At 35.6% G+C, this 22,386-nt stretch overlaps 1 protein-coding gene across 20 annotated transcripts in view; it reads left to right on the forward strand.

Annotated features, from left to right (window-relative positions):
• Positions 1-22,386, forward strand: part of RIMS2 (regulating synaptic membrane exocytosis 2) — a 453,372-nt gene that overhangs the window by 272,277 nt on the left and 158,709 nt on the right. For 18 of the 20 annotated variants that reach the window (XM_066334680.1, XM_066334670.1, XM_066334562.1 and 15 more), the window contains 3 exons: positions 7,282-7,350; positions 17,735-17,891; positions 21,156-21,272. In XM_066334680.1, the coding sequence (XP_066190777.1) occupies positions 7,282-7,350; positions 17,735-17,891; positions 21,156-21,272 (343 nt within the window). The remainder of the gene's footprint in view (positions 1-7,281; positions 7,351-17,734; positions 17,892-21,155; positions 21,273-22,386) is intronic. The other 2 variants (XM_066334544.1, XM_066334553.1) reach the window with 1 other exon arrangement.

Raw genomic sequence — 22,386 nt, forward strand, 5'->3', positions numbered from 1 at the left:
ACTGTTTATGGTGGAGGATTTTTCGGAGGCCGCGCTGGAGATGGGGGGGAGCAGCTAGGATCTCAGCAGCAGCACGCCACGCAGCTGATGGCGTCCCCTTCCCCTGCCCACCGCCACACGGCCCGGCCCAGCCCCACGGGATGTGTGGCCATGGCGGAGCAGGGCCCGGCCCAGCCCCACGGCACGTGTGGCCATGGCGGAACCGGGCCTGGCCCAGCCCCACGGGACGTGCGGCCATGGCGGAGCAGGGCCCGGCCCAGCCCAGCCCCACGGGACGTGCGGCCATGGCGGAGCAGGGCCCGGCCCAGCCCCACGGCACGTGTGGCCATGGTGGAACCGGGCCTGGCCCAGCCCCACGGGACGTGCGGCCATGGCGGAGCAGGGCCCGGCCCGGCCCAGCCCCACGGGACGTGCGGCCATGGCGGAGCAGGGCCCGGCCCAGCCCCACGGCACGTGTGGCCATGGCGGAACCGGGCCTGGCCCAGCCCCACGGGACGTGCGGCCATGGCGGAGCAGGGCCCGGCCCGGCCCAGCCCCACGGGACGTGCGGCCATGGCGGAGCAGGGCCCGGCCCAGCCCCACGGGACGTGCGGCCATGGCGGAGCAGGGCCCGGCCCGGCCGCCAGCGGAGGGGGCCAGGCCCGCTGTTACCTGTTCCCGGGCTGGAAGGAGGAGGGACATTTCCAAGCGTTTGGTCGATTTTTGTGTGTTCACAGAGGCATGTTTGACTTTGTAGTGGTTTAGCAAGGTGTCAGTATTCAAAACTAATCACTGATTGGTTTTGTCAGGCACAGGGGAAACTATTAGCAGCTTCTCTTAGGAAAAATCACTTCCGTGGGTGGCTTCTCATTTAGTGGCCTCACGAAATGTCAATCAGTCCAAAACCACCACAATTTCATTTGGGACTTTTTGCAGTTTTTACAGTTTTAATTATTGGAATCTCTTTGAGAATTCGTTCAACTAATTATCTTTTAGTTATGTTTAAAAAATGAAAGTCACACTGTTAGGCAAATAGATCCATACTGTGGTGGAGAGAAACAAAACCCCCTTAGAGCAGAACTTTCTTGAGGGTAGTACTAATAAAATCTGTTTTCCATTACATCTAATGTCAGTATCCCAAATTTCTTCTAGTCCTTTTTCTCCTGAAATAACCCCACCTTCTTCTCATGTTTTACAATATCTTCACTTGGGGAGAGACCAAGTTTGGTTTGGCATCTGTGGACTTGCACACATGGGTTAGATGCAAATTTTAGCTGGATGAAGTTTCTTTATGATTAAGGAGTTCCAATTTGTATCTCTCTCTTCTATCCAGAAGTTGTATCTCTCTTCCTTCTCTTCCTTCCTTATTCTAACCATTTTCAAAGATCTATAGGAACTTAATGGAACTTGATATTTGATAGAACTTGATATACTCCTCTGTCAGTGTAGATGAACTGGGTCAAAAGCCTCTAAACCCCACTATTATGTGCAGGATGATAAAGTGACAAATTGACATGGAGACAGCAGGACTGCATGAGAAATTAGCTCACACTAAGAACCCTTGGGCAGAGGCTGGATGAATATCAGAGAGCAAATTCTTAAAACAGTTGTTATGAGACTCTTTTGGGGTTGCTTATATGTCAGCTTTGAACACTGGAGAAATACAGGCTATGCTAAGTGACTTTAAGTGGTTGTGAAGGCCTTCTGTGAGCTCCAGGGAAGGAACTGCAAGCATGCTTCACTACCCTTTGTTGCCCCAAGGAGTCCACAAAACCTTGTAAAAGCTTCCTGAATTGTAAGCGACAGGATTGGGAGCTTAGTCTGCTTTCTTTTTCTTTTTCTTTTTTTTCTTTCTCCACAGGAAAAGCACAATTCCTGAGCCATAAATTTGGCACAATTTGTATCTTGGCTGACATACTAATTTTATTTCTCATTCTATGCTATTTAGTTCATTTTGATAACTATGTTGGTTGGTCATATGCACTTTAGTAGAGCTTTGAACCTCCTGTGTTAGACTTCTCTTGAGGTCTGTCAGAAATGTCTGTGGGAAATATATTAAGCACAGAGGGCATTTTGTATTATTTCCTCTGTATATTAATAAGAGAGTAAACAAAAGCTGTGTTCCACCTTTGTGTGGAAGGCAGAAGGTTTTTTGAAACCCTGCACAGATTTTGGTTGCTTTGTAAGAAAATATTTATATTTGCATATCTTTTCATTAAACAGAGAGAGTTTCAATTATTTAAAATATTGTTATGGAGGGAAATGTGATTCTGGTGGAATAGAATAGAATATTCCAGTTGGCAGAGATCTACCACAATCATCTAGTCCAAAAGCCCAACCATTCAATGCTGACCAAAAACTAAAGCATGTTATTAAATACATTGTCCAAATGCTTTCTGAACATTGACATGCTTGGGAAAACCAAAGAATATTCTGTAAACATTTTTTCAATTGCTGCCACATTATTTTTGTTAGAAGTTGTTAAAGCTAGCCATGGCCACCAACACTGCATCCCATGAAAAGTTTACAAAAAACCCCAAACTGTTTCATTCATTAATTGAATTAAACACCTAATTTTATTTTTTTTTACATTATTTCATTCCTGAGGATGAAAAAGTGAGAGTTTTTTTATATTAAGAAGCTGTTTTATAAATACTGTTTACTGTTTAATAAATTCTTTTTCTGTGTAATAGAAAGTAAAAATGCAAATAGTAAAAAAACTAAATAGAAAGTACTTGCTAAATGGAAATTGAAAATAATGGTCCTAATTGTTTTCAGGTGATGGGGTTTTTCCCCAACCCTGCAGTGGAAGCTACACTGCATGTTCTGTGAACTTCCAGCTCCTGTGTACATGTTCTCAAAGAGATATGGTGCTGGGTGAGGTGGTAGCCTCAGCAGGGAAGGAGTAGGGACGTGTGGAAGGGCAAGAAGGTGCTGAACTTTGACAAGTTCTGATGGGGAGGTTTTCCACCATCCCCAATGTAACCTCTCCCCTGAAAAATGTTATTGATGGTTTAAGGCTGTTAACCCCCAACTTGCTAAATGGAATAAAATATATATTTTTTGATTTCACTGGGGCTGGGGTTATACTGAATTAAGGCATTTTTGAGGGTTACAATAGCATGGGCTCTATCTTGCCCTCAGTCCATAACTGTAATAATTGTTAATCTGGGTAGAAGGGATTTGAAATTCTGTATTTAACGTCTATTACTGCCCAGTTATTATTCCCAAAAAGGGAATAATACCTCCAATAAAGTTTTGTAAATAAACTACATACTAGTTGAATGGCATCAAAGAAGAAGTTAACTACATAAAATCCATTGGCACCAATGCATTCATTTAATGTATACAGTATCCTGGAATACAAGATTTTACTGAATTCTGAATTTATGTAAGAATGGATTTAAACTCCTTGCTACTGATTTAGGACCATATTTTATAATGTATATGTCAAACAGTTTAAGATATTAACTAAATACTAAGTAACAGTTTCATTCACAATATTAATTTGCAATAATTTGTGAGAGGATTCAATGTCAAATTTACCAGATAAAATATTAATTGCTCTTTCTCTTTTTTGTAATCAGTGGTCCAATTTACTTAATGAAATAATACTTTGAAAATACATGACTAAGGTGGGACACATGCCTAAATTACATTTACATTGTAAATACGTTAAAAAGAAAATTACCATCTAAAATTAATATACAGCAGATGAAATTACTCTTGCAAAGATTCCAAGAAATATTAAACTAATCTGCAAGCAGTTATACTGACATTTCAAGTACTTAGTTCAATAAAAGATTTTGACCTATGCACTTTCTAGTTTGTTCCATTTCTGAAGTTAATGAAAGAAGTTTTAAATATGTATAATCTGATTCCTTTGCAGAACTTATATATTCCAGGCAGTAGTTCTTGACATTACACATTTAATTGACATACTTCCCTTCCTCCTTCCTTGAAACATTGATTGCTAAAGATAAAACCAAGTAATTAATTCTGCTTTGAATTTCTTCTGACTTCTTCATCATCATTTAAATTTACATTTGTAAGGAAATGAAAAACATGATTACTGAAACATGATTTTTATGATTTTCAATTGGTTTAAGTCTGTTAGGAGTTACAGCTGGTTTGTAGTAGCTTGAGGAGATAGACAATCTGAGCTGAACAAGTTTCATGTGTCATTTTACAGATCAAGCTCTCATACTTTCAGATGTCATGTTTTACAAGAGATTCTCCTCTTTTCAGTGGCAAAGACAGTTTGAGAAATCACTGAAATCTGATTCTTCCCTTACTTTTATTCTTTTTCTACTCCCATCCTTTGGGCAGGTTTCAATCCTGGCCTGTTCACTTTTTCTTGCCCTTGTCCCTTCCTGAAGCTTGCATCTCTAGATCCTGGAAGATGATGTGGAGCTGAGGTATTAGGAGATTCTGGAATAGGTAGATGTTGCTTGAGAAGACAGAGAGAGAGAGAGAGAGAGAGAGAGAAAACCCTGTCTTTTATACCTGTGGTCTGTTGAAGCTTATTAATCTCTCTTTTCTGCCAGATGTATTCTCTGACTACAGTTTATAATTTTAGCTACACAGCTGGGAAGTCTAGAGCTCACTGTGACAACAGCTGACTATTTTCATCCTCAAAGATGCAAATATCTCCTCCTGAATACAGAATATAATATTCTAAAAATATGTTATAGCAGATGTACTTAGCTGTAAATATAAACATAAATAAAAAGCAACCTCATTTGTAATTAATTGGATTCATTCATAAGAATGAATTAGTTGATGAGTAAATGACATCTATTCAAATCATAGTTGATTCAGCCTTTTTACATCTTTCATGATGAAAAACTTTCCAAGCCAGCCACATGATGATCATCAACAAACTCAATTGCCCTCATCTTCCCATTCCACAATCCTCCTCTGACAGGGCCTGAGCGACATTCTCGACATCTCTGCACAGCAGCCGCAGACCCACTGCCCAATCGGTGTCAGGGTTACCAAAAGACAGAATCCCCCTGCTTTGTGCTCCCTTTGGGGCCTTTTGCCTTTCAGGTGCCAGCCAAACCCCAGCCAGCTAGTAGGGCTCTCTTGCTTAGTGTTTGGTCACAAATATTTTCCTCATTGAATGACCTGGGTTTGAATCAGTGGCTAAGAAGAGTGCAGTCTAGTCCTTCTTGCTCATTGGCACGTATATCACCACACCAGTAGACGGTTCTGCTGAAAATGCCAACAGGGACAGCATCACAGGTGGAATGGATGCTTTATTTAGGGAAAAAGAGAGACTGGGCCTTTGTAATACTATAACTAAGAAAATAATCAGAGGAGGTAGAAACCTTTTCCTTCATTTCTGCCCTCATCTTCTACATCTTGTTGAGTGCTAATTGTCGTCACTTACTTGTAATTTTTTGTTTTAGAGAAAGACTTTACTTGTTATTTCGTGAATGCAAAGATAGTGGATCCCTACCCATTGTAGCATGGCTATTTCTATAATTTATAATAAATTGAGCTACTGTATGAGATTTGCATGAGTTCCTCTGAATTAATTTTAATTTCCTATTTGTTAGGAAAGCGCCAACCTTTAATGCAATTAAATAACCACAATTACAATTTCTTTACTGAAATTGCATAATGTATTGGCAGGCTATATTGTTTTCTAAGAATTAGCACATATCACACTTACACCATTTTTAATTGAATTAGTTTTAAACTCAGATATTTTTATCCTCAAAGAAATAGTCTGCAGTCTAGATTATAAATTCATACACCCACATCTTAATTGTTGCAGTGACTTCTGGCTTCTCATAAAAGGCACAGAAGAAATAAAAAATATACAAACAAATACAGCAGGAACAATCAAAAACATGGAATGGTTTGCATATGTAAAGGAACCAAAGAATGATATTTCAGCTCAAAAAAAATGCAAACCAAAAAGATAACTATAGAAGAACGCAAAATGCTGATTCATGTTTCTCGGAATACAAAAGCTTGGAGGGCATTGTTTGAAATAATATACTAGAAATAAAATATAGGGAAGTTGATTTCACACAATGCAAACTCAAACTGCAGAATTTACTGACAGAATCTACTGAGGCCAAGGGAATACTGTGACTAAAAATGAAATTATATGAATTTTTGGAGAATAGGTTGATTACTTATTATACCCTTTAGTGGGTAGGTACATAAATATTCAGCAGTCAAAAAATGACAGCAGTTCTTACAATTTAAATAATTTCTGAAGTTTCTTTACATTGAAAACTCTTTATTTTTGTCAAAACCCCTCTTAGTACATATTCTCCCAGTCTTCTGTTGGGAAAGGAGGGTAGATATCCTTCTGTCCTGGTCACCCAGACAGAACATTAAGACTGCTTTGTCCTGGGCTTCTTCAGGTTTACTCCAGGCTTTTCACTGATATTTTTGTGTCTACATTTTTCAGAAAAATTGTCCTGAGGCAGGAAAAAAAAAAATCTTGTGATTGGAAGTGCAGTGACAATTAAAGTTTCTGCCTTCTTACATATTTTTAGATGGCCTAAACTAAAAATAGACACACCATCTTGCTGAAGATCAGGGATTTTTTCATATTTAAAAGACATGAATGAATAATTATCAGTAACATGCCAGTGTTCAACCCTGATATCAGAAATCAAATATTGTTTATAAGATACCACAGAAGACTGAAGTAAATTTACACTGAACAAAATCTAACATATTTACTAGTGTGATCTAAATTTGGGCTTTAGTCATGGAAGTGGAATCTGCTTTTGCCAACTCAGCTCTAGCTATTTTGACAGGTATACATTTAATAGTTTGCTTGTGTTCCATGGCACACTATAAGTGTGAACCTGCCTTTTCTCCTGATAATCTTTGTTAAGAACTCAAAGAAAGTACTACATGCATTTAATGTTGTTACTATTAATAATATTTCTGTTATTCAGAGACTTTGGGGAGGGATGTCGCCCTGTATAGGAAAACTTGGAAGATAAAAACTGCAATGCCAGTTTCTGTATGGAATGAATACAAATATTTGTGTATATGGAATGAGTATGAAGTATATAAAAATATTTCATAAAAGCATTGTTGTGGAGATGTATTTAATAATTTCATTTTATACTGTTTTAAAGATTTAACTGAAATAATTGGTGCAGTCATACATGTGCAATAATTTAAAATTACTAATTACCTTTAAATGTTGATGTTAATGCTTCATGGTCTAGTATGAAATCCATACATTTATTTATGTATTATTGACAGAGGATAATTTTAACTTACAGGAAGGAAAATTATGCACATCTTTTCTTTTTCCAGGATCCAAAAGAATCAGTGACAGTGAAGTCTCTGATTATGACTGTGATGATGGAATTGGTGTTGTTTCAGGTACTAATGTTTACATTTACTCGTCCATGTTCAGTAGAAATTTATTTATAATTTATTATGAATTTTGCAATGTTTTTCTAATGAAAAATAAGTGGAACTTAAGTATATATTTTTCTAAGAGACACAAGATGAATATTATGCATAATGAATGTTTAATCTCAAAAATTACTAATGGAGGGAAAAAAGTGTGTGAATGTCCTTATTGCTTTTATAAAATTATATAAATAGCATAAATGTAGTGTTTTTTAATAAATGTCAAGAAGTGTTCGTTTAAATTTTTTTGATAGACATTCATATTTGATATAGCCTGTAAAATTTCATGATGGGATAATAACACTGCCAAAGGTCTGAAACGTGAATGTTTAAGGAAGGACAGGAGATAGCAGATAATCTGTTTCACTAACTCTTGGAATTGAGACTATTTGAGAAAAAAGTTATCATATCAAAGAGTATGTCTCCTCTTCTAAGAGAAAAGATAATAGTAGGTAAGAAATAATCATAGCTGAAAACTAAAAAATTAAAATGCTTTTGATGACTACAACCGAGAATATATTTAAGATTATAGGATCACGGTAATTTTCAGGTTGGATCAATTCCAACTGCTAGAACTCTAAAGTCCACTACTAAACCTTATCCCTGAGTGCCACAGCCAAATGTCTGTTAAATACCTTCAAGAATGGTGATTCCACCCCTTCCATAGGCAGCCTGTTCCGTTGCTTAACAACTCTTTTGGGAAGACATTTTTCCCAGTATCCCATTCAAAGGAGCTGTGCCACCTTTAACCAGTACTGAGGACTACTGGTATCAGCACAGAGTGGGGTACACATCTCAGTGTATATTCTGTTTCTCTGCTGCTGGTCTGAGACTTTTTAACACACAAGTTTTCTGTGCTACACAGTTTCTGGTTCTCTTGGGTGAGGTCCAGCTCAAGTGTTAATTAGTAGGGTTTGGACCTTACTCAGTAAAGCTGAGCAGTATAATCTGTCTGGTCTGCACAGCAGATGTGAGACCATGATCTGCTCAGGTCAGTCAAAGCGTGTTCCTGCCACACAGCCACCCATCAGCATATGGGGTAATAGTACATTCTGCTGGAGGCTGAGGAAGGGGAGATAGGAAACAGGAATGAGAGGAATACAGCTCACCTTGGAACTAGAGAGAATAAAAAGAGATAAGATAGGCAATCCTGAATATCATGAGATGTTGTGAAGCCAAGTATTGATAAATCCAGATATTTAGTGAACTGTCTAATTATATGAGTTGCCCTAGTCTTGTTTTAAAAACTGTTACCAGTCTGAGCTCAGATGCATTTCTGTTTTGTCCACATAGTGATGCTTTTATTTCCAGCTATTTCATGGTTAGCACATAGCCTGTGCTTAATTTTTGACCCTAGTATGTTAGTATTCTATGCTATGGGTCTTGCATTTGCTGGGATAAGGAGATAACTTTTTTTAATGCAAGGGTTTTTTTTTGTTTGTTTGTTTGTTTTGGTTTGGGGGTTTGTTTTTGTTTTTTGTTTGTTTGCTTGTTTTTTTGTTTTGTTTTGTTTTGTTTTTTGCATGTAAGTTTCATGGAAAAGATCTTTTTATATACTATGCAAAATTTTATAGACTTTATGATATAAACAGGGCAAATCATATTTGTGCTAAGGTTCCAGCAGTTTTACCAGATAATAAAAGAACACTAGGTCTGCAAAACCACTAACATTTCTGTATTCCTGAAAACATTTATCTTCAAACAGTAGCAGGCTCAGTGTTCAGATAATTACCTTAATTAGAAAACTATTAAGGAAAAAAAAAAACCTATTAAGGAAAACTTACAGCATTTTAATATTCCCACTCTCCTGTTTGCTTTGTTACAGTCAAAACACAGGAAGGATAGGTAGCCAGAGAGGTGTGAACTACTGGAACCAGAGGCAGCCATCCTCAGAAGTTCTTTGTTCTTATTTACTATACTTTCAGTCTTTGATGAGCTTTCTGTCTATAATTAGTAGCATCTAAGGCATTCAAAATGCCTGTCCTCCCAAAAATAAGGGCTTTCATATTGCTGTGGGTCAGTTAAATTAAAAAATTATCAATCTAACTTAGGAGCTTAAAAATAGGCAGGGAAGAACTGGATTTAATGGATTTATTTCTAAAATGTCCAGTGTAACATCATTTTGAAAGTGACATTTTTTTCCTGTCCTGGAAAAAGGTACCAATTTTTGCAGATTTTTTTACCAGGTGCTTGAACATCAGCAGGACTCTTATGAAGCACCTAGATTTACAACTTTGATTTAATAAACTTATCTTTTCACAACTTGTAAAATCATGGTCTTTACATTTCAGTGAATGAGCCTACTTCCCTTGCCTGTGTTGCTGACATACATTTAGTATTTTAGGATCTTTAAGCTATTGAATTTTTGCAGAAAAAATCTACACCTTAGTTGGATTTTAATTCAGCCTGGCTGTATGGGTAGGAAAATTTAATGGTTTTCAGGTTTTGAAATACTAATTTAGTGCCTTACATTTTTTGTGCTGCTGCCACTATATTTGTAAGCCTTCTGGTTTAGTTGTGTCTTGTCTTTCCATCCACTCTCCTTATCATTACCTCTTATCATTTAAAATTCTTGTACTCATTTGTAGACTCATCACAATCTTGGTTTAAATAGATGCACTCTTTGCATGAAAGCATTTGTCTCTCTTTGTTTTCTTTCTTTCTTACTTACCCCAGTTCTTTCATTTTGTATTTTCAGGTTTTATTTAACATGACACTTTGCTCTTCTTCTGTCTGCTATATAAATAGTGCATTACATGAAGTAAGCTTGCCAACATCTTTCAAGTACTCTCGGTGATCCTTCCCATAAAATTAATTCCTAGTATCACACCTGAACTAAACTCAAGAAACCTTCAAGAAAAATAAAAATTAGCTTTTTTTCTCCATTTCAGTTTACTATAATAATTGACTAGATTTCCTTTAAAGTTCCCTTCCAATTCAAACCATTCTGTGATTTTATGATGTCTTGGAAAAATCAGTTACAAAATTTATTACGTTTGTCTAAGAGCACTAAGATCCACACTAAGCCACAGGAAGTGATAAACCTCAGTCTGTTGTTTCTGTCAACAGGAAAGGCTTTCAAGAAAATAGTGATAAACAGATTGAAAAACTTCAATGTCTTTTTTTCTGGCTACACATGTGTTCTCCAACAGCATTTGTCACAAAGGATTATGACATAGTATATTTAAAAAGCAATTTTTTTACTAGATTCTAAAATAGCTCTCTTCAAATATAATATACATTCATCTTGGGAAAGCCTAGAATGGAGTCTCTATTATATTTCACCTTTGCTGGCATTAATCTTACCATAGGATAGTGGAATGAGCAGCACTAGCAGTTCTGGTTATGCCTTTAGATTGGTCTCAAAGAACTTAAAGAATTTATTTTGCTGTCCTGAACTATAAACCTTGGCCCTCAAAGTTGTCTGTCATTAGCAGTTCTGGGTGGGAGTACATCAGCATCTACACCTGTCCTTTAGAATGTTCTTATATTCTTTTTGATAAAAGCAGTACATGATTTTATATTGATTTTTTTAATGCCAGAAAGCTTTATAAAACATCATTTATATTATAACAATAAATATAACTCAGTGAAAGACAGGTTAGCTTTTTGGGTGGGTTTTTCTTTCTTTCTTTCTAGGATTCAAAGTTGAGCACATATTACAGTTAGGAAATTCAATGAATATGGACTATAATTTCTAAATAGTTTTCTTCCTAGATACTTTCCAGTGTGTATTGAACCTGGGGAATACAAGCAACCTACTGAGTCTGACTTTATGAACAGAGACATGTATTGTCAAGACCATTTAATCATAAAATTCTCACTTGCTTTTGTAACATTAAAATATTAAGTAAGATATTAATGTTTAAAATTCAGTTCTACATCAATGTCTCAGCTGCATTACAACAGATTATGTATTATGAAACACTTGTAATCTGAGATATGTTTCAACAGATGTATCATGGAAAAATGTAAGGCAGTGAATTCTGCATAGACTGCACTACAAGTCTCTATGGAGCAGAGCTTTTCCAAGTAAAAGAATGCAGTCTCCAGTTTTGAGAAGAAAAACATTTATAGTGATAAGTTTTTATCATTATGCAGAAGATAGCTCTATTTTTCAGGAGCAAATAAGAATACTAAGAAATTATTTGTTCAGAGGATAGTTAGAGCCAAGTGAATTAGGAAAAAATAGTAACCATCAGTATAGAATTTATTATTGAACTGACAAAAATATTTCTGTATTTAAAGAAGAATGAAAATAAATTATCTATTTTTACTTCACTTCTCAAAACACCTGAGGAATCCTTTGTTCAAAAGAATTCTTTCACTGCCATGTTGCAGCCTTTGCTGCAGAGGAAATGTCTTTTTCTTTATTTGCTGATAATGTGGGCTGAATTTTTATGCCTGAATCCTGTGGATGATTGCTTCTTAAAGCAGACGCAGAGAACACTTTGTTTACAGATTGAAATCAATAGAAAGACGCCTTACAGCATTAGCACACAGAGTGGATTATTTCTATCTCTACTAAAATACGGATTTCATTGTAGATCACCAGCTAGCCTTAAATGGGAGCCAGTAGTGACCCAAAAGCCCAGTAACTTCAGACATAAACACTGAAAAGGTTTTTATTTTATTGTATAATACCAAATGCCCTGCTCTAAAATCTGTTCTTTCTTGGGTCTCCCTTGAATTAAAAATGTTAGTCTATGTATCACAAACACCCCTCTCCCAAACTGAAATTCAAGCCATGTTAAATAGTCCTTATGCTGACCCCCTAGACCAACAGATCTTTAACCATTTTCCTCTTTTTCAAACAAATAATGTATATATTATTTACAACTTTATGCCTAAATATCTTTACACATTATTATAATTCTTCATGCTTTTCTTGCATTTTTAGTTTTATTTCTTAATCTACACTTTCCATTTTATATGTTTATTCTTTTATTTAAATTTTGAATGCAATACTTTTATTATTAAATAAAAATAAATTCTTCAGTATCATTTCCTCAGCTGACAAATCATCTTTCGCTTCAAACACCCAAATTCTCTCAATGACTCTCTTTATGCTAGTCAAAACTAGTCAAAAGTATTTTAAAATATAAGCTGTATCACTACACTTTGAAAGTAAAGATGTAACTTGATTCAAGTTGTATTTTCAAATTATTACTAATTATCAATAGCATTCTCTTTGAGGAAAGTTAATGAAATATGACCTTGGTGTGTTAGCTTGTATTCTACCACAACCCTATATTTATGGAGTGACAAAGGCATAAATATGCAATGAAAATTGCAATGAAGTTGCATTCCTATCAAAGATGCTTTTAGTGGAGACTTCTCACATGAGGGAAAGACTTGTAGGGTTGAGTTACAGTTGTGCTGAAGAACACTACTAAAAAGGAAATGCTACAAGAGAAGACTGATAAATTCTAATGAACAGTATGAAGAGGAGGCTAATTTGGGCAACTAGATGGACAGATGCAAATATACATGGATGAGTGCTTAACTAAGAAGAAACACCTTTATAATACCTGTGGTGGTTTGGGGTTTTTTTCCCAAAGATTTGCATGTCATGCTGGGTATAAGAACAGCACTGAAAGCTCAGCAAGCTCTAGTTTATTACAGTGTGGGAATGCTTTTCCATTAGAAAAGAATTGTCTCAAGTGTAATGGGCCAATAATACAATTAGTGCTGTAGAGCTAGCTAAATATACCTGTAAGGAACTGAGTTGCTATGCAGAAAGTAACCAGTTGTTCCTACTGCAATGTTTATTGATTCCTTTCACTGTACATTCATTCTTCCCATATTTGCAGAATAATATTTTGATATTAAAAAAAAAAACCCTGAAGCAATGTATAATGTATCTTCAACTTATGAAGTGTTCAGATATTAATAATTCAATTTATTTGATCAGTGACTGTCAGAATTTTTTTAGAGGACATCTAAATTCTTCATTTAGATGTTCAAATCACCCTAGAATCTGAGCACATTGGTATGAAAGAACTGAACTCTCTCCAAAGTGCCCATGTGTGAAATCTTGGTATGTTAAGCATTTCTGTCAATTTGATTATGTAATTGTTTTTAATTAGGGCTTGTTCTAAGCCCAACCACTGTGAGTGTTAAAAAGTTAAATATGTGAAAGCTTGACGCCTCAATCAAGTACAGATGCTAAAGTGGAGAAAACACCACTTAGCATCAGTGTCAGAAACAAGTCAATTATGTCGCCTGTGATGAACAGCCATTCTAGTACTGCCTTTCTAGAACAATTTTCATACTAAGAGTTTCTTTCAAGTAAATCAAGCAGCAAGGCATCTAAATTAAAATCTTCATTAGTACACTTCAATTAATTCTTTTTAGGGCTATTTTAGGGCTGTTGATGTAAGCCTAATATTTGGAAGTTTGTGGTTTTCTGCAATTTTGTGCCTGAAAGAGTCATAATTTAATAACAATTCAAACATCCGTATTTACAGAACATGTACCCTGCGTAGCATAATAGTAGCACAGTTCAGCTATACTGTGTGGAATAATACTTTCAGTCAAATATATGAATAGTCTCTCTTAAATCAGATAAAACTAAAACTTCCGGTCTGAAGAAGCTGTATTTAGTGCACTTTGTAAAATCCCTCTTTCACATGTATCAGTTTTTAATGAAACCTTCCCATGAAAGAAGGCGGTGCTGGCATTGCAGTTACCTTTGTCATGTGTCTGCCATTTAGGTGTCTGCAGCTCACAGTTGTTTATCACCGATTATCTCTACGCTGATTATCAGGTTCTGTGTACTCTCTATGTTGATTTAAGAGGCTTGCCATAGTTATCAAGCCTTTGATTCTATGGTAATGACTCAATATTTATAGCTGCAAGCAGGATAATGTTTATCCTATTTTTACTACTGCTATAAATAACCATCTGCTTTGCTCAATAGCAACTCATTGGTCAAGCTGACCTGTCTTTTCTGTCTATAATTTCTTTTCACGAGAAAATGTTTTTGCTTACCTCTCTAACCTTATTTCCAGGATGTGCAATATTTTTGAGATTGGGAGTTAAATCATACCTACAGTTAGGGCAGTTAAATCAGAGCTACATTAACTCTAAAAAACTGAAGGATAGCTTTGAAATTACCTCATCAACCCACGTTAGTGGGTTGTATTACTCAAACAGCTGTTTTTCAATGTATGACCTGTTGAAAAAAGAGGAATTTGTAAATATAATCATTTTTGTTTAGTGTAAATGAATTATAAAAGTCAAAGTTTATTTTCTGGCAAAAATATTATTAGACAGTATTATTCTATTTCTTCGATCACCTAAACATATCTAGTTTTCTTCAAAAAATATAGCAAAATTTATCAAAATTTAGCAAAATTGCTAGGAATGCTGATTGTTTCTGCCTTTGTTATTGTCATAAGGAAGCATTACCAGTGTTAGTTACCACAAAGCACTGCATGTCTACCTTCAAATTGACGTAAAGCACATATTTGATCAGGATTAGACTTGACAGCTAATTACAAAGTAATATATTTTGATATATTGCAACAATACTGCTCAAGTGGTTGATTGAAATAACAAATTTGAGCTGGAGGAGGCTTTTTGTTCCAAAGTAAGTAATTTGTATCTATGTGCAGATTTAATAAATTCAGTAATTTTGATTTACTTGTTCTTCTAGGAATTTTTTAGATGTTTTTAGCATTTTTCAGAATTTTAAAGGAAGCTTTTGTTTGTGTTTTATTAATTGATTACCTTGCCCTTCATTCTGTTTATTCACCTAGAAAACCTTATGGTATTGCTCATTCCCCTCATATTTTAATGTTTCTACATACCAAATATTATATAGATTTCTTCATAGTTATACTCTATATTGTTTTCCGTCTCCAAATGCAACAAATTCTCCTTGTGTATGCAGAATACGAAGAACAATCTGTCTTTTCTGTCGATATGCCTTATTAGGATAATAAGACAATATTTCTCTGTGCTCTTCTACTGTAAATTATGTTTTCTGTTTCAATATCTTGAAGTTTATAATAACTTGCTGCTCATTTATGTGTGGTGGATTGACCCTGGCTAGGTGCCAAGTGGTGCCAACACGGCTCCATCGCTGCCTCATGAGCTGGACACGAGACAGAAAGTATAGTGGAAGAATTGTGGGTGAGATGAGGACAGGAAGAGACCACTCACCAGTTGCAGTTGTGGGCAAAACAGACAACTCAGAGAAATTATTTTATTGCAAATATGATCAGAGTAGGATAATGAGAAAATAATCCTCCAAATTTTCACAACTTTCCCCCTACCCCTTCCTTCTCTCTCATTGCAACTTCACTCCTGGTTCTCTACCTCCTCCCTCTCAGCTGCACGGGGAGATGGGAATGGGGGTTGCAGTCAGTTCTCTGCTGCTCCTTCTTCCTGAGAGGAAGAACCCTTCACTCTATTCCTCTGCTCCAGAGTGAGGTCCCTCTCATGGGAGACAGTCCTTCATGAACCTCTCCAATGTCAGTTCATCCCATGGGCTGCAGTTCTTTACTAACTGCTTCAGCATGAGTCCCTCCCATTAGGGAACAGTTTTTTCTTCAGGAACAAACTGCTCCAGGGTGGGTCCTGCCATCAAACCTGGTCCAGGGTGGGCTTCTCTCTCCACAGGTCCAGAGGCCCTGCCAGGAGTCTTCTGCAGGTTGGGCTCTCCACTACTGTTACTTTAGCTCTTTTACTTCTGGTTAAAGAATTGTAGAATTACAGAGTGTATTGATTTCCAGACTAACTTGCAAAATAATTATTTATTTATCTCCTACAGATAAATTTTCCCCTGTCTTGCCTTTGGTGATTTCAGAATTATGTTGCACTGGCTGCTATATACTTTGTCAGTGCTTATGATAATAAATTTACTTTGTATATGGGATAAAAGTCTTTATTTCATTACTGACCCTTAGCTGAGGGTACACATAACATGATTTGACCTACTGCGTAGTGAAGAGAGACTATGTGATCCTCAGCATCATTATATTAGTTTAATGTAATGATGATGTGCTTTTTTTTTCCTTTTACGTACACATACCAGATACACACAAAGCAGTTTACATCTAAACACAGGAAGAAGAAGTTATTTATGGATTAGGATTGTTTATATATCCTTGGTTGTAAGGCGATACCGTAAATATGAGTACTTGGTTGAAAGTATTGAATGTCCTTGGAACCATAAAGTGGAATGAATTAATAAGGTTTTGTTTAGGTCCTAATGAACATTTTCCAGGAAGAAAAATAAGAAAAATCATGACCAGAAGATTATTATACTCTTGGAAGATTCTCATGGGAAAAATATAACAGTTGCAGGAGCCAGAATTTTTCCAGTGCCGGGTGGATCTCTCTAAGTATTCTTTACTTTGTTTTTTGAACAAAGAAATCAGTTATATCAGTTGTCATAGTCACTAGGAACTCTCTGAAGACCTATTCCTGCTAAGCATTATAATCAGTTTAACAGTTGCAAATCTTCAATTTCTGATCATTATGTTTTAATATCATCCTCACAAAACCTGGGGAAACCTAGTTGAAATTCCTGTATATCTAACATCTTTTTTTACACAGAGAGTATTGCACCATGAGGCAGTGAATTCAACTTTTTTAATTAGATGAAGACAATAACTTTTGATGCATCCAGATTTTAAAAAAGATTTTTGTTAAAAGCCTGTACTAAATGTCTATGTGGCAGTCTTTTTAGGCCTGTGTACCTTTGAAGCTTTTTCTTAGAACATTTATGCCTCCTGTTAGGCTTATTCAAGATTAGGCCAGGGTGCTTGCTATTTGTGAAGGAACTGTGTTTTTTAATTCAGAATTGTGAGTGAAATCTGATGTCATTGAGTCATTGTTACTTTAGTTGTTTCTGAAATACAAATCTTTCTTGAACCCAACCTCATTTAACTCCATAGTAGCTTCCCATCCCAAATTTGTAAACTAAATTTTGGGTTAATTTTTAATTATGGACATTTGTATTTGAAAAAAATATATACAAAATTTTCAATATAATTTTAATTAAAAATGCAAAAATTAACTTTTTTATTCTGAGGAAAATCAGTTTATTTTTTTTATTATTAATACATTGTATTAACCATAAATGGTAAGTCCCCAGTTTAGTGCATGATATTAATGTCTATACTTTTAAAGTATAACTGTAGGAACTGTAATGATATTTAAATAAAGCATAACAACAGGAGTCAATTTTATGTACGTATTTTTTATTATAAAACCCAAGAGCACATGATAACATTCTTGATGAAATCCCATCTTTTATTGAGTTTCTCACTACTACAGATATGGCAGGAAGCTGGAAAGCACAACTTCAGATTCACTGAATATTTGCATTTCCTTTTAGATTACCGTCATAACGGGAGAGATCTTCAAAGTTCAACATTGTCAGTGCCAGAACAAGTAATGTCATCTAATCATTGTTCTCGATCAGGGTCCCCTCACCGTGGAGATAGTATAGGACGGACTAGATCGTGGTCTCCCAGTGTCCCTCCCCCACAAAGGTAAACTCTCATTTAACTCTGCAGTTATATAAATTAAAGTGGTATTGATCTTGTACCAATATTGGAAATAATCTCCAGACTATCAAAATGGCAAATTGGTTAGATCTTACAAAATTACATAAAGCCAATAATGTTTTTCCTTACATTAGAGTGTTGTGCCTAACTGACATATAACTCTACGTTATTTATAGTTTATTATTATTATTATTATTATTATTATTATTATTATTATTATATTAGTACATAATAGCATCTTACATCTACCTATTTATGTCTAGTTTTTCATCAAAATTCAGTACAGTGCAATCTAAGAGAAGAAAAGTATCTCTCCACCTTTTCATTTTCTAGAACTATTTACAGGTGCCATGCTTTATAGTATGTGATAGTTTGATATTTCCTTCGTATTCATATGAATGTTTTCAATCCTTTCTTTTCTGTAGAAATAAGATTCTGGGGAGCCTCCTTTGCTGCCAATAGTAGCAGTTCCATAGTAGCTGCCCATAGTAATAGTTCCTTTCTTACTGTTTTTTTCATACTTCTAAATCATCAAGAATAAACTGACAGACATAAAATTTTGTAGTGAAAGAAAGATATCAACTTCTCATTGTGGAAGATCTCTGATAACTATTTATCTTGAGAAAATTAGACCAGGAATTGTCTTCCAAAAGCTAGTACTTCTGGATAACGCCTAATAATTGACTTAATACTCTGCAGGATGAGCTTTCTTAAGAGAAAGGAAAGGAGAAGGACAGATGTAAATGGGAATGAGACCTGTTTTACAGCACTATAGTTGCTGTGCATGGGTGGGTTTCCAGATGATGTCGTTCAGTTGAAATGAAAGTGGAAGTTCTCTCTTTTGCCTGTAATGTTCACAATTCCACTTTAATACTGAAGATCTGTAATCAAATATTTCCTGGCAGTTATATGTTCCTCTCCCTTTCTTGCAGTCGTTTTGATCCTCTTGTGTTCTGCTTTCCTTTCTGTTATCTTTGTTCTTCTTGTTAAAATTCTCTTGACTTCATAATATCTTAATTAAGTTTTTACTTACCATTTCCTCTAATGGATGTAGCCTATGTGATATCCTTTTTTGCATTAGTGAGATATTAGGATTCCAGATTATCATGCATCATCTCATACAGCAAACAGAAACTGTGTATTTCTACTTGAAAAATTAACCCACCTAAAACCAAGTCAGCCTGACTTGAAATGAGACATAAATGGTAGACACAAATGGGCCTGTTCTGATTTTTACTACACTGATTTTAGCCTAAGTAATTGCCTAAGCTAAATCTCCAAAGGTTATTTGTCTTGGATATAGACATAAATATAATTTCTGAGCAAAATATCTGTGTGTGTATGTTTGTGGTGTTACGTTTTTTTCTGTCTGCATGCATACTGTGTGCATTTTGGGCAGAACTTTTACTCAAGCTGGTATTAACACTTGTTTAACATCACTGAAAAATCTGCTTTTCATTTTCTTGTAGTCATGGATTTCTTTACATGTTCAAAATCTCTTGCTTTTTAACTTTCCTAAAGCTAAATTTTTAAATATAGATCTGAATTTATTGCAGCTGTTGCCTACAATGTCAGAATCAAATGCATTATTTATGTAATATTTCCATGCCCACACACCAAATTAATTACTTGAGGACTTGCTGAGCTAGAAAATTGGGTTACGGGAGCTTGAGGATTTGTAGAAGAGAAGTATAATCTATGGGTTACAGAAATACCTTTTTTAGTTCTATTGAAAACGCAGGTATACTCTGGAAATCTGTAAGAATTATCAATCACATTTGCACCCTGTTCAGGTGAATTTGTTACACATGTGCTGCTCCTAACTGCAGTGAGCATTCTGCGTGCCCAGAGATTTCCTATTACTGACACTTCTGAAGGCAGGGGTTTTTGGGCCATAGAACTTGGTGTTATTTCCTAGAAACCATTCTGCAGTCCTCAATACTACTTAATTTTGTTAATAAACTCCACCAAAGGCTCACTGTAGAGCACGTAACAAGAAATTGTTGCTGCTCTTTTTACTCTTTACTAGCCACAGTAAACTCAATATTTGGATTCATGAATGCCAGAGTGGAAAATGCTTTATGACACATGAGGTGGAACTGAAAGCAAAAGTTTATGTGTAATGCAACATTTTTATAGCACTTATATGCAGAAATAATGTCTTGGCAGCAGCAGTGAATGATACATGTACAAGTTAACACTAGTCAGAAATTGGTAAATGACAAAGGATAAATATGAGAGGTACCAAAAGGGCAGACAAAGTGACAAGAAAGGAAAGGGGAACTGTGTGATAGAAAACCAAAAAAAAGGAAACTGAGGCCCACACTACTGCAGGTTGCAGAAAAGGACAGAAGAGAGACAAAAGAGACAAAAGAATTTATTGGTCTAAAACTGGAATTTTTGTGGAGGGAAGCATCCAATTTATTTGCAAATTGATACAAAACAATTGTGTTTTAATTATCCAATAATTATAATAGTTAAGCATTTTCTCCTGTTTTCCTATTCTTGTGGATTTGTTTTACACAGCACAAAAAGTAAAGTTTGTGTGTGTCAGTAGATCTTAATAGATAAACTGAGCAAAACAATTAATAGGGGAATCTTTGGTCTCAGTTAGTAGAGGTGATTGGTGCTCTTTAACCAAGCCTGCACTATGGGTACCCACAGTTATTGGTTTTTTCAGTTTTTTTGCTAGTGAGATTACAGAGTAAGTTCTCCAGGGCAAAACAAGCAACTATTTTTAAATTCAGATGACAATGTTTTCAGCAGACTGCACTCTACTGTAACAGCCACAAGTCCCCACTGTGTTTCACTACAGTTTGCATCTTTATAGTAAAGCCAAAATCAAGAACTTATGAAAAATTTCTTACAGTGTATGTTTCTGTCAGAAATGAATTTTTGCTTGAAGCCTGGAAAGAGTAATGAAATGTGAAAGATTAACATTTCTAATAAAGGGAAAAAAAAGCTTTCCTCTTATTTCCAGAAGAAACACACTGGAACACAAAAAAGAGAACTCTATCCCTATCATGGACTTGGCACCATTTTCTAAATGAGAGATGTTTGTTCTTTGGTTTTTGTTTTTTTTTACTTCAAGATGTAAAATTATTTTACTTTAAATGTTTATAGAAGTCTGGTCAACTCACAGATGTTGTTACCGACATGATTGCTGATAATTATTTGTACAAACCGGTGAGAGGATGTCATCCAACCAGGCACACTCAAAACTCAGAATGTGATCTCTTTCATCCTCAGTCGGAATGCAGATCAGGGACTCCGAGGGACGCGATCTACTGCCGCGCATTACAACACCCTGAACCGAATGGACAGACACCGTGTTATAGATGACCACTACTCCCCGGACAGAGAGAGGTAAGTATGCAGGAATTAGAGACAGCTGTATCCTGCACACATCAGCGTGAGTAACTTCAGTATGGTAGCTTGCTAAAGTAAATTACATACCTAATCCCAGAGGTTAGCATTTCTCGTTTATCCACTGGTTACATGACATACATAACAAAATATCAGTGCAAATAAGGCTGACAAAACTGTCTAGTGAGTGTACATGTGCCAGGAAGGAATCTGAAAAAATCTACAAGAAAATGTAGAATATATAAGTTGAAGAGTTTAGTTGTTATTTTTAATAAAAATATTCTTCTGTGTTATATTAGTGAATTCTTTAAGTACTAAATATCTTAAAAAAAAGAAAATCTATCAGTAGATCTGGTTGTTTTTGCTGCTGAATAAGAAGCATAAAAATAGATAATTTCAGCTCAGTATTAATGTGATGCTCCTGTCAGATACAGTGCAGTTCACAGATGTAACAAAAGTATATTTTAGTACTGTGTTCTGTCTTTGTCTTTGCTCAATCTTCTGAGACACTTTGTAGAAAAGAAAAGAAAAAATTATTAGACAGCGTATATGAAATCGGAATCTTTGTGTTTAGAGGCACATCTGACCATGACTAATGTTTTGCCTAATGGAACTTCCCAAAGAGTAAGCAGAGCTTTAGCAACCTCTATGAATTTTAATGATGTAAAAAAGAATTGCAGCAATAATTGAACAATGTAGTTAATTTTGCCGAATTAATTGTGGCAATGACTTTGTGAGATTAAAAGAATTATTGGTCTTTTCCACATCATTGTCTTCAGGTAGAAAATCAAAATAAAAAGCATTTATTACCTTTAATTTTTAAATCTTTCAGCTTTTTTGCATCAAGTTAAAATTCCTGCACTTTCTAATGAAAGCATAATTGCTAGCTTTTGTGTCATTTTATAATTGCATATACCAAGGAGTAATAAAGATATGCTTTGTAATCTTGAGGAATACATTACTAGTATTTGAAGTTAATACTTTTACGGATAGCCATTACAGGTTATTCTTCAAGTGACATCAAAACACATCTTTGGGGTTTCTAACTGCAATACAAAGAATTTGAGAAATCAGTGGCTTTTTTTAGCAATATTGGACAGAAAACGTTAATAAT

Source organism: Sylvia atricapilla, chromosome 1, assembly GCF_009819655.1.
Source record: "Sylvia atricapilla isolate bSylAtr1 chromosome 1, bSylAtr1.pri, whole genome shotgun sequence".
NCBI classification, from domain to species: Eukaryota; Metazoa; Chordata; class Aves; order Passeriformes; family Sylviidae; genus Sylvia; species Sylvia atricapilla.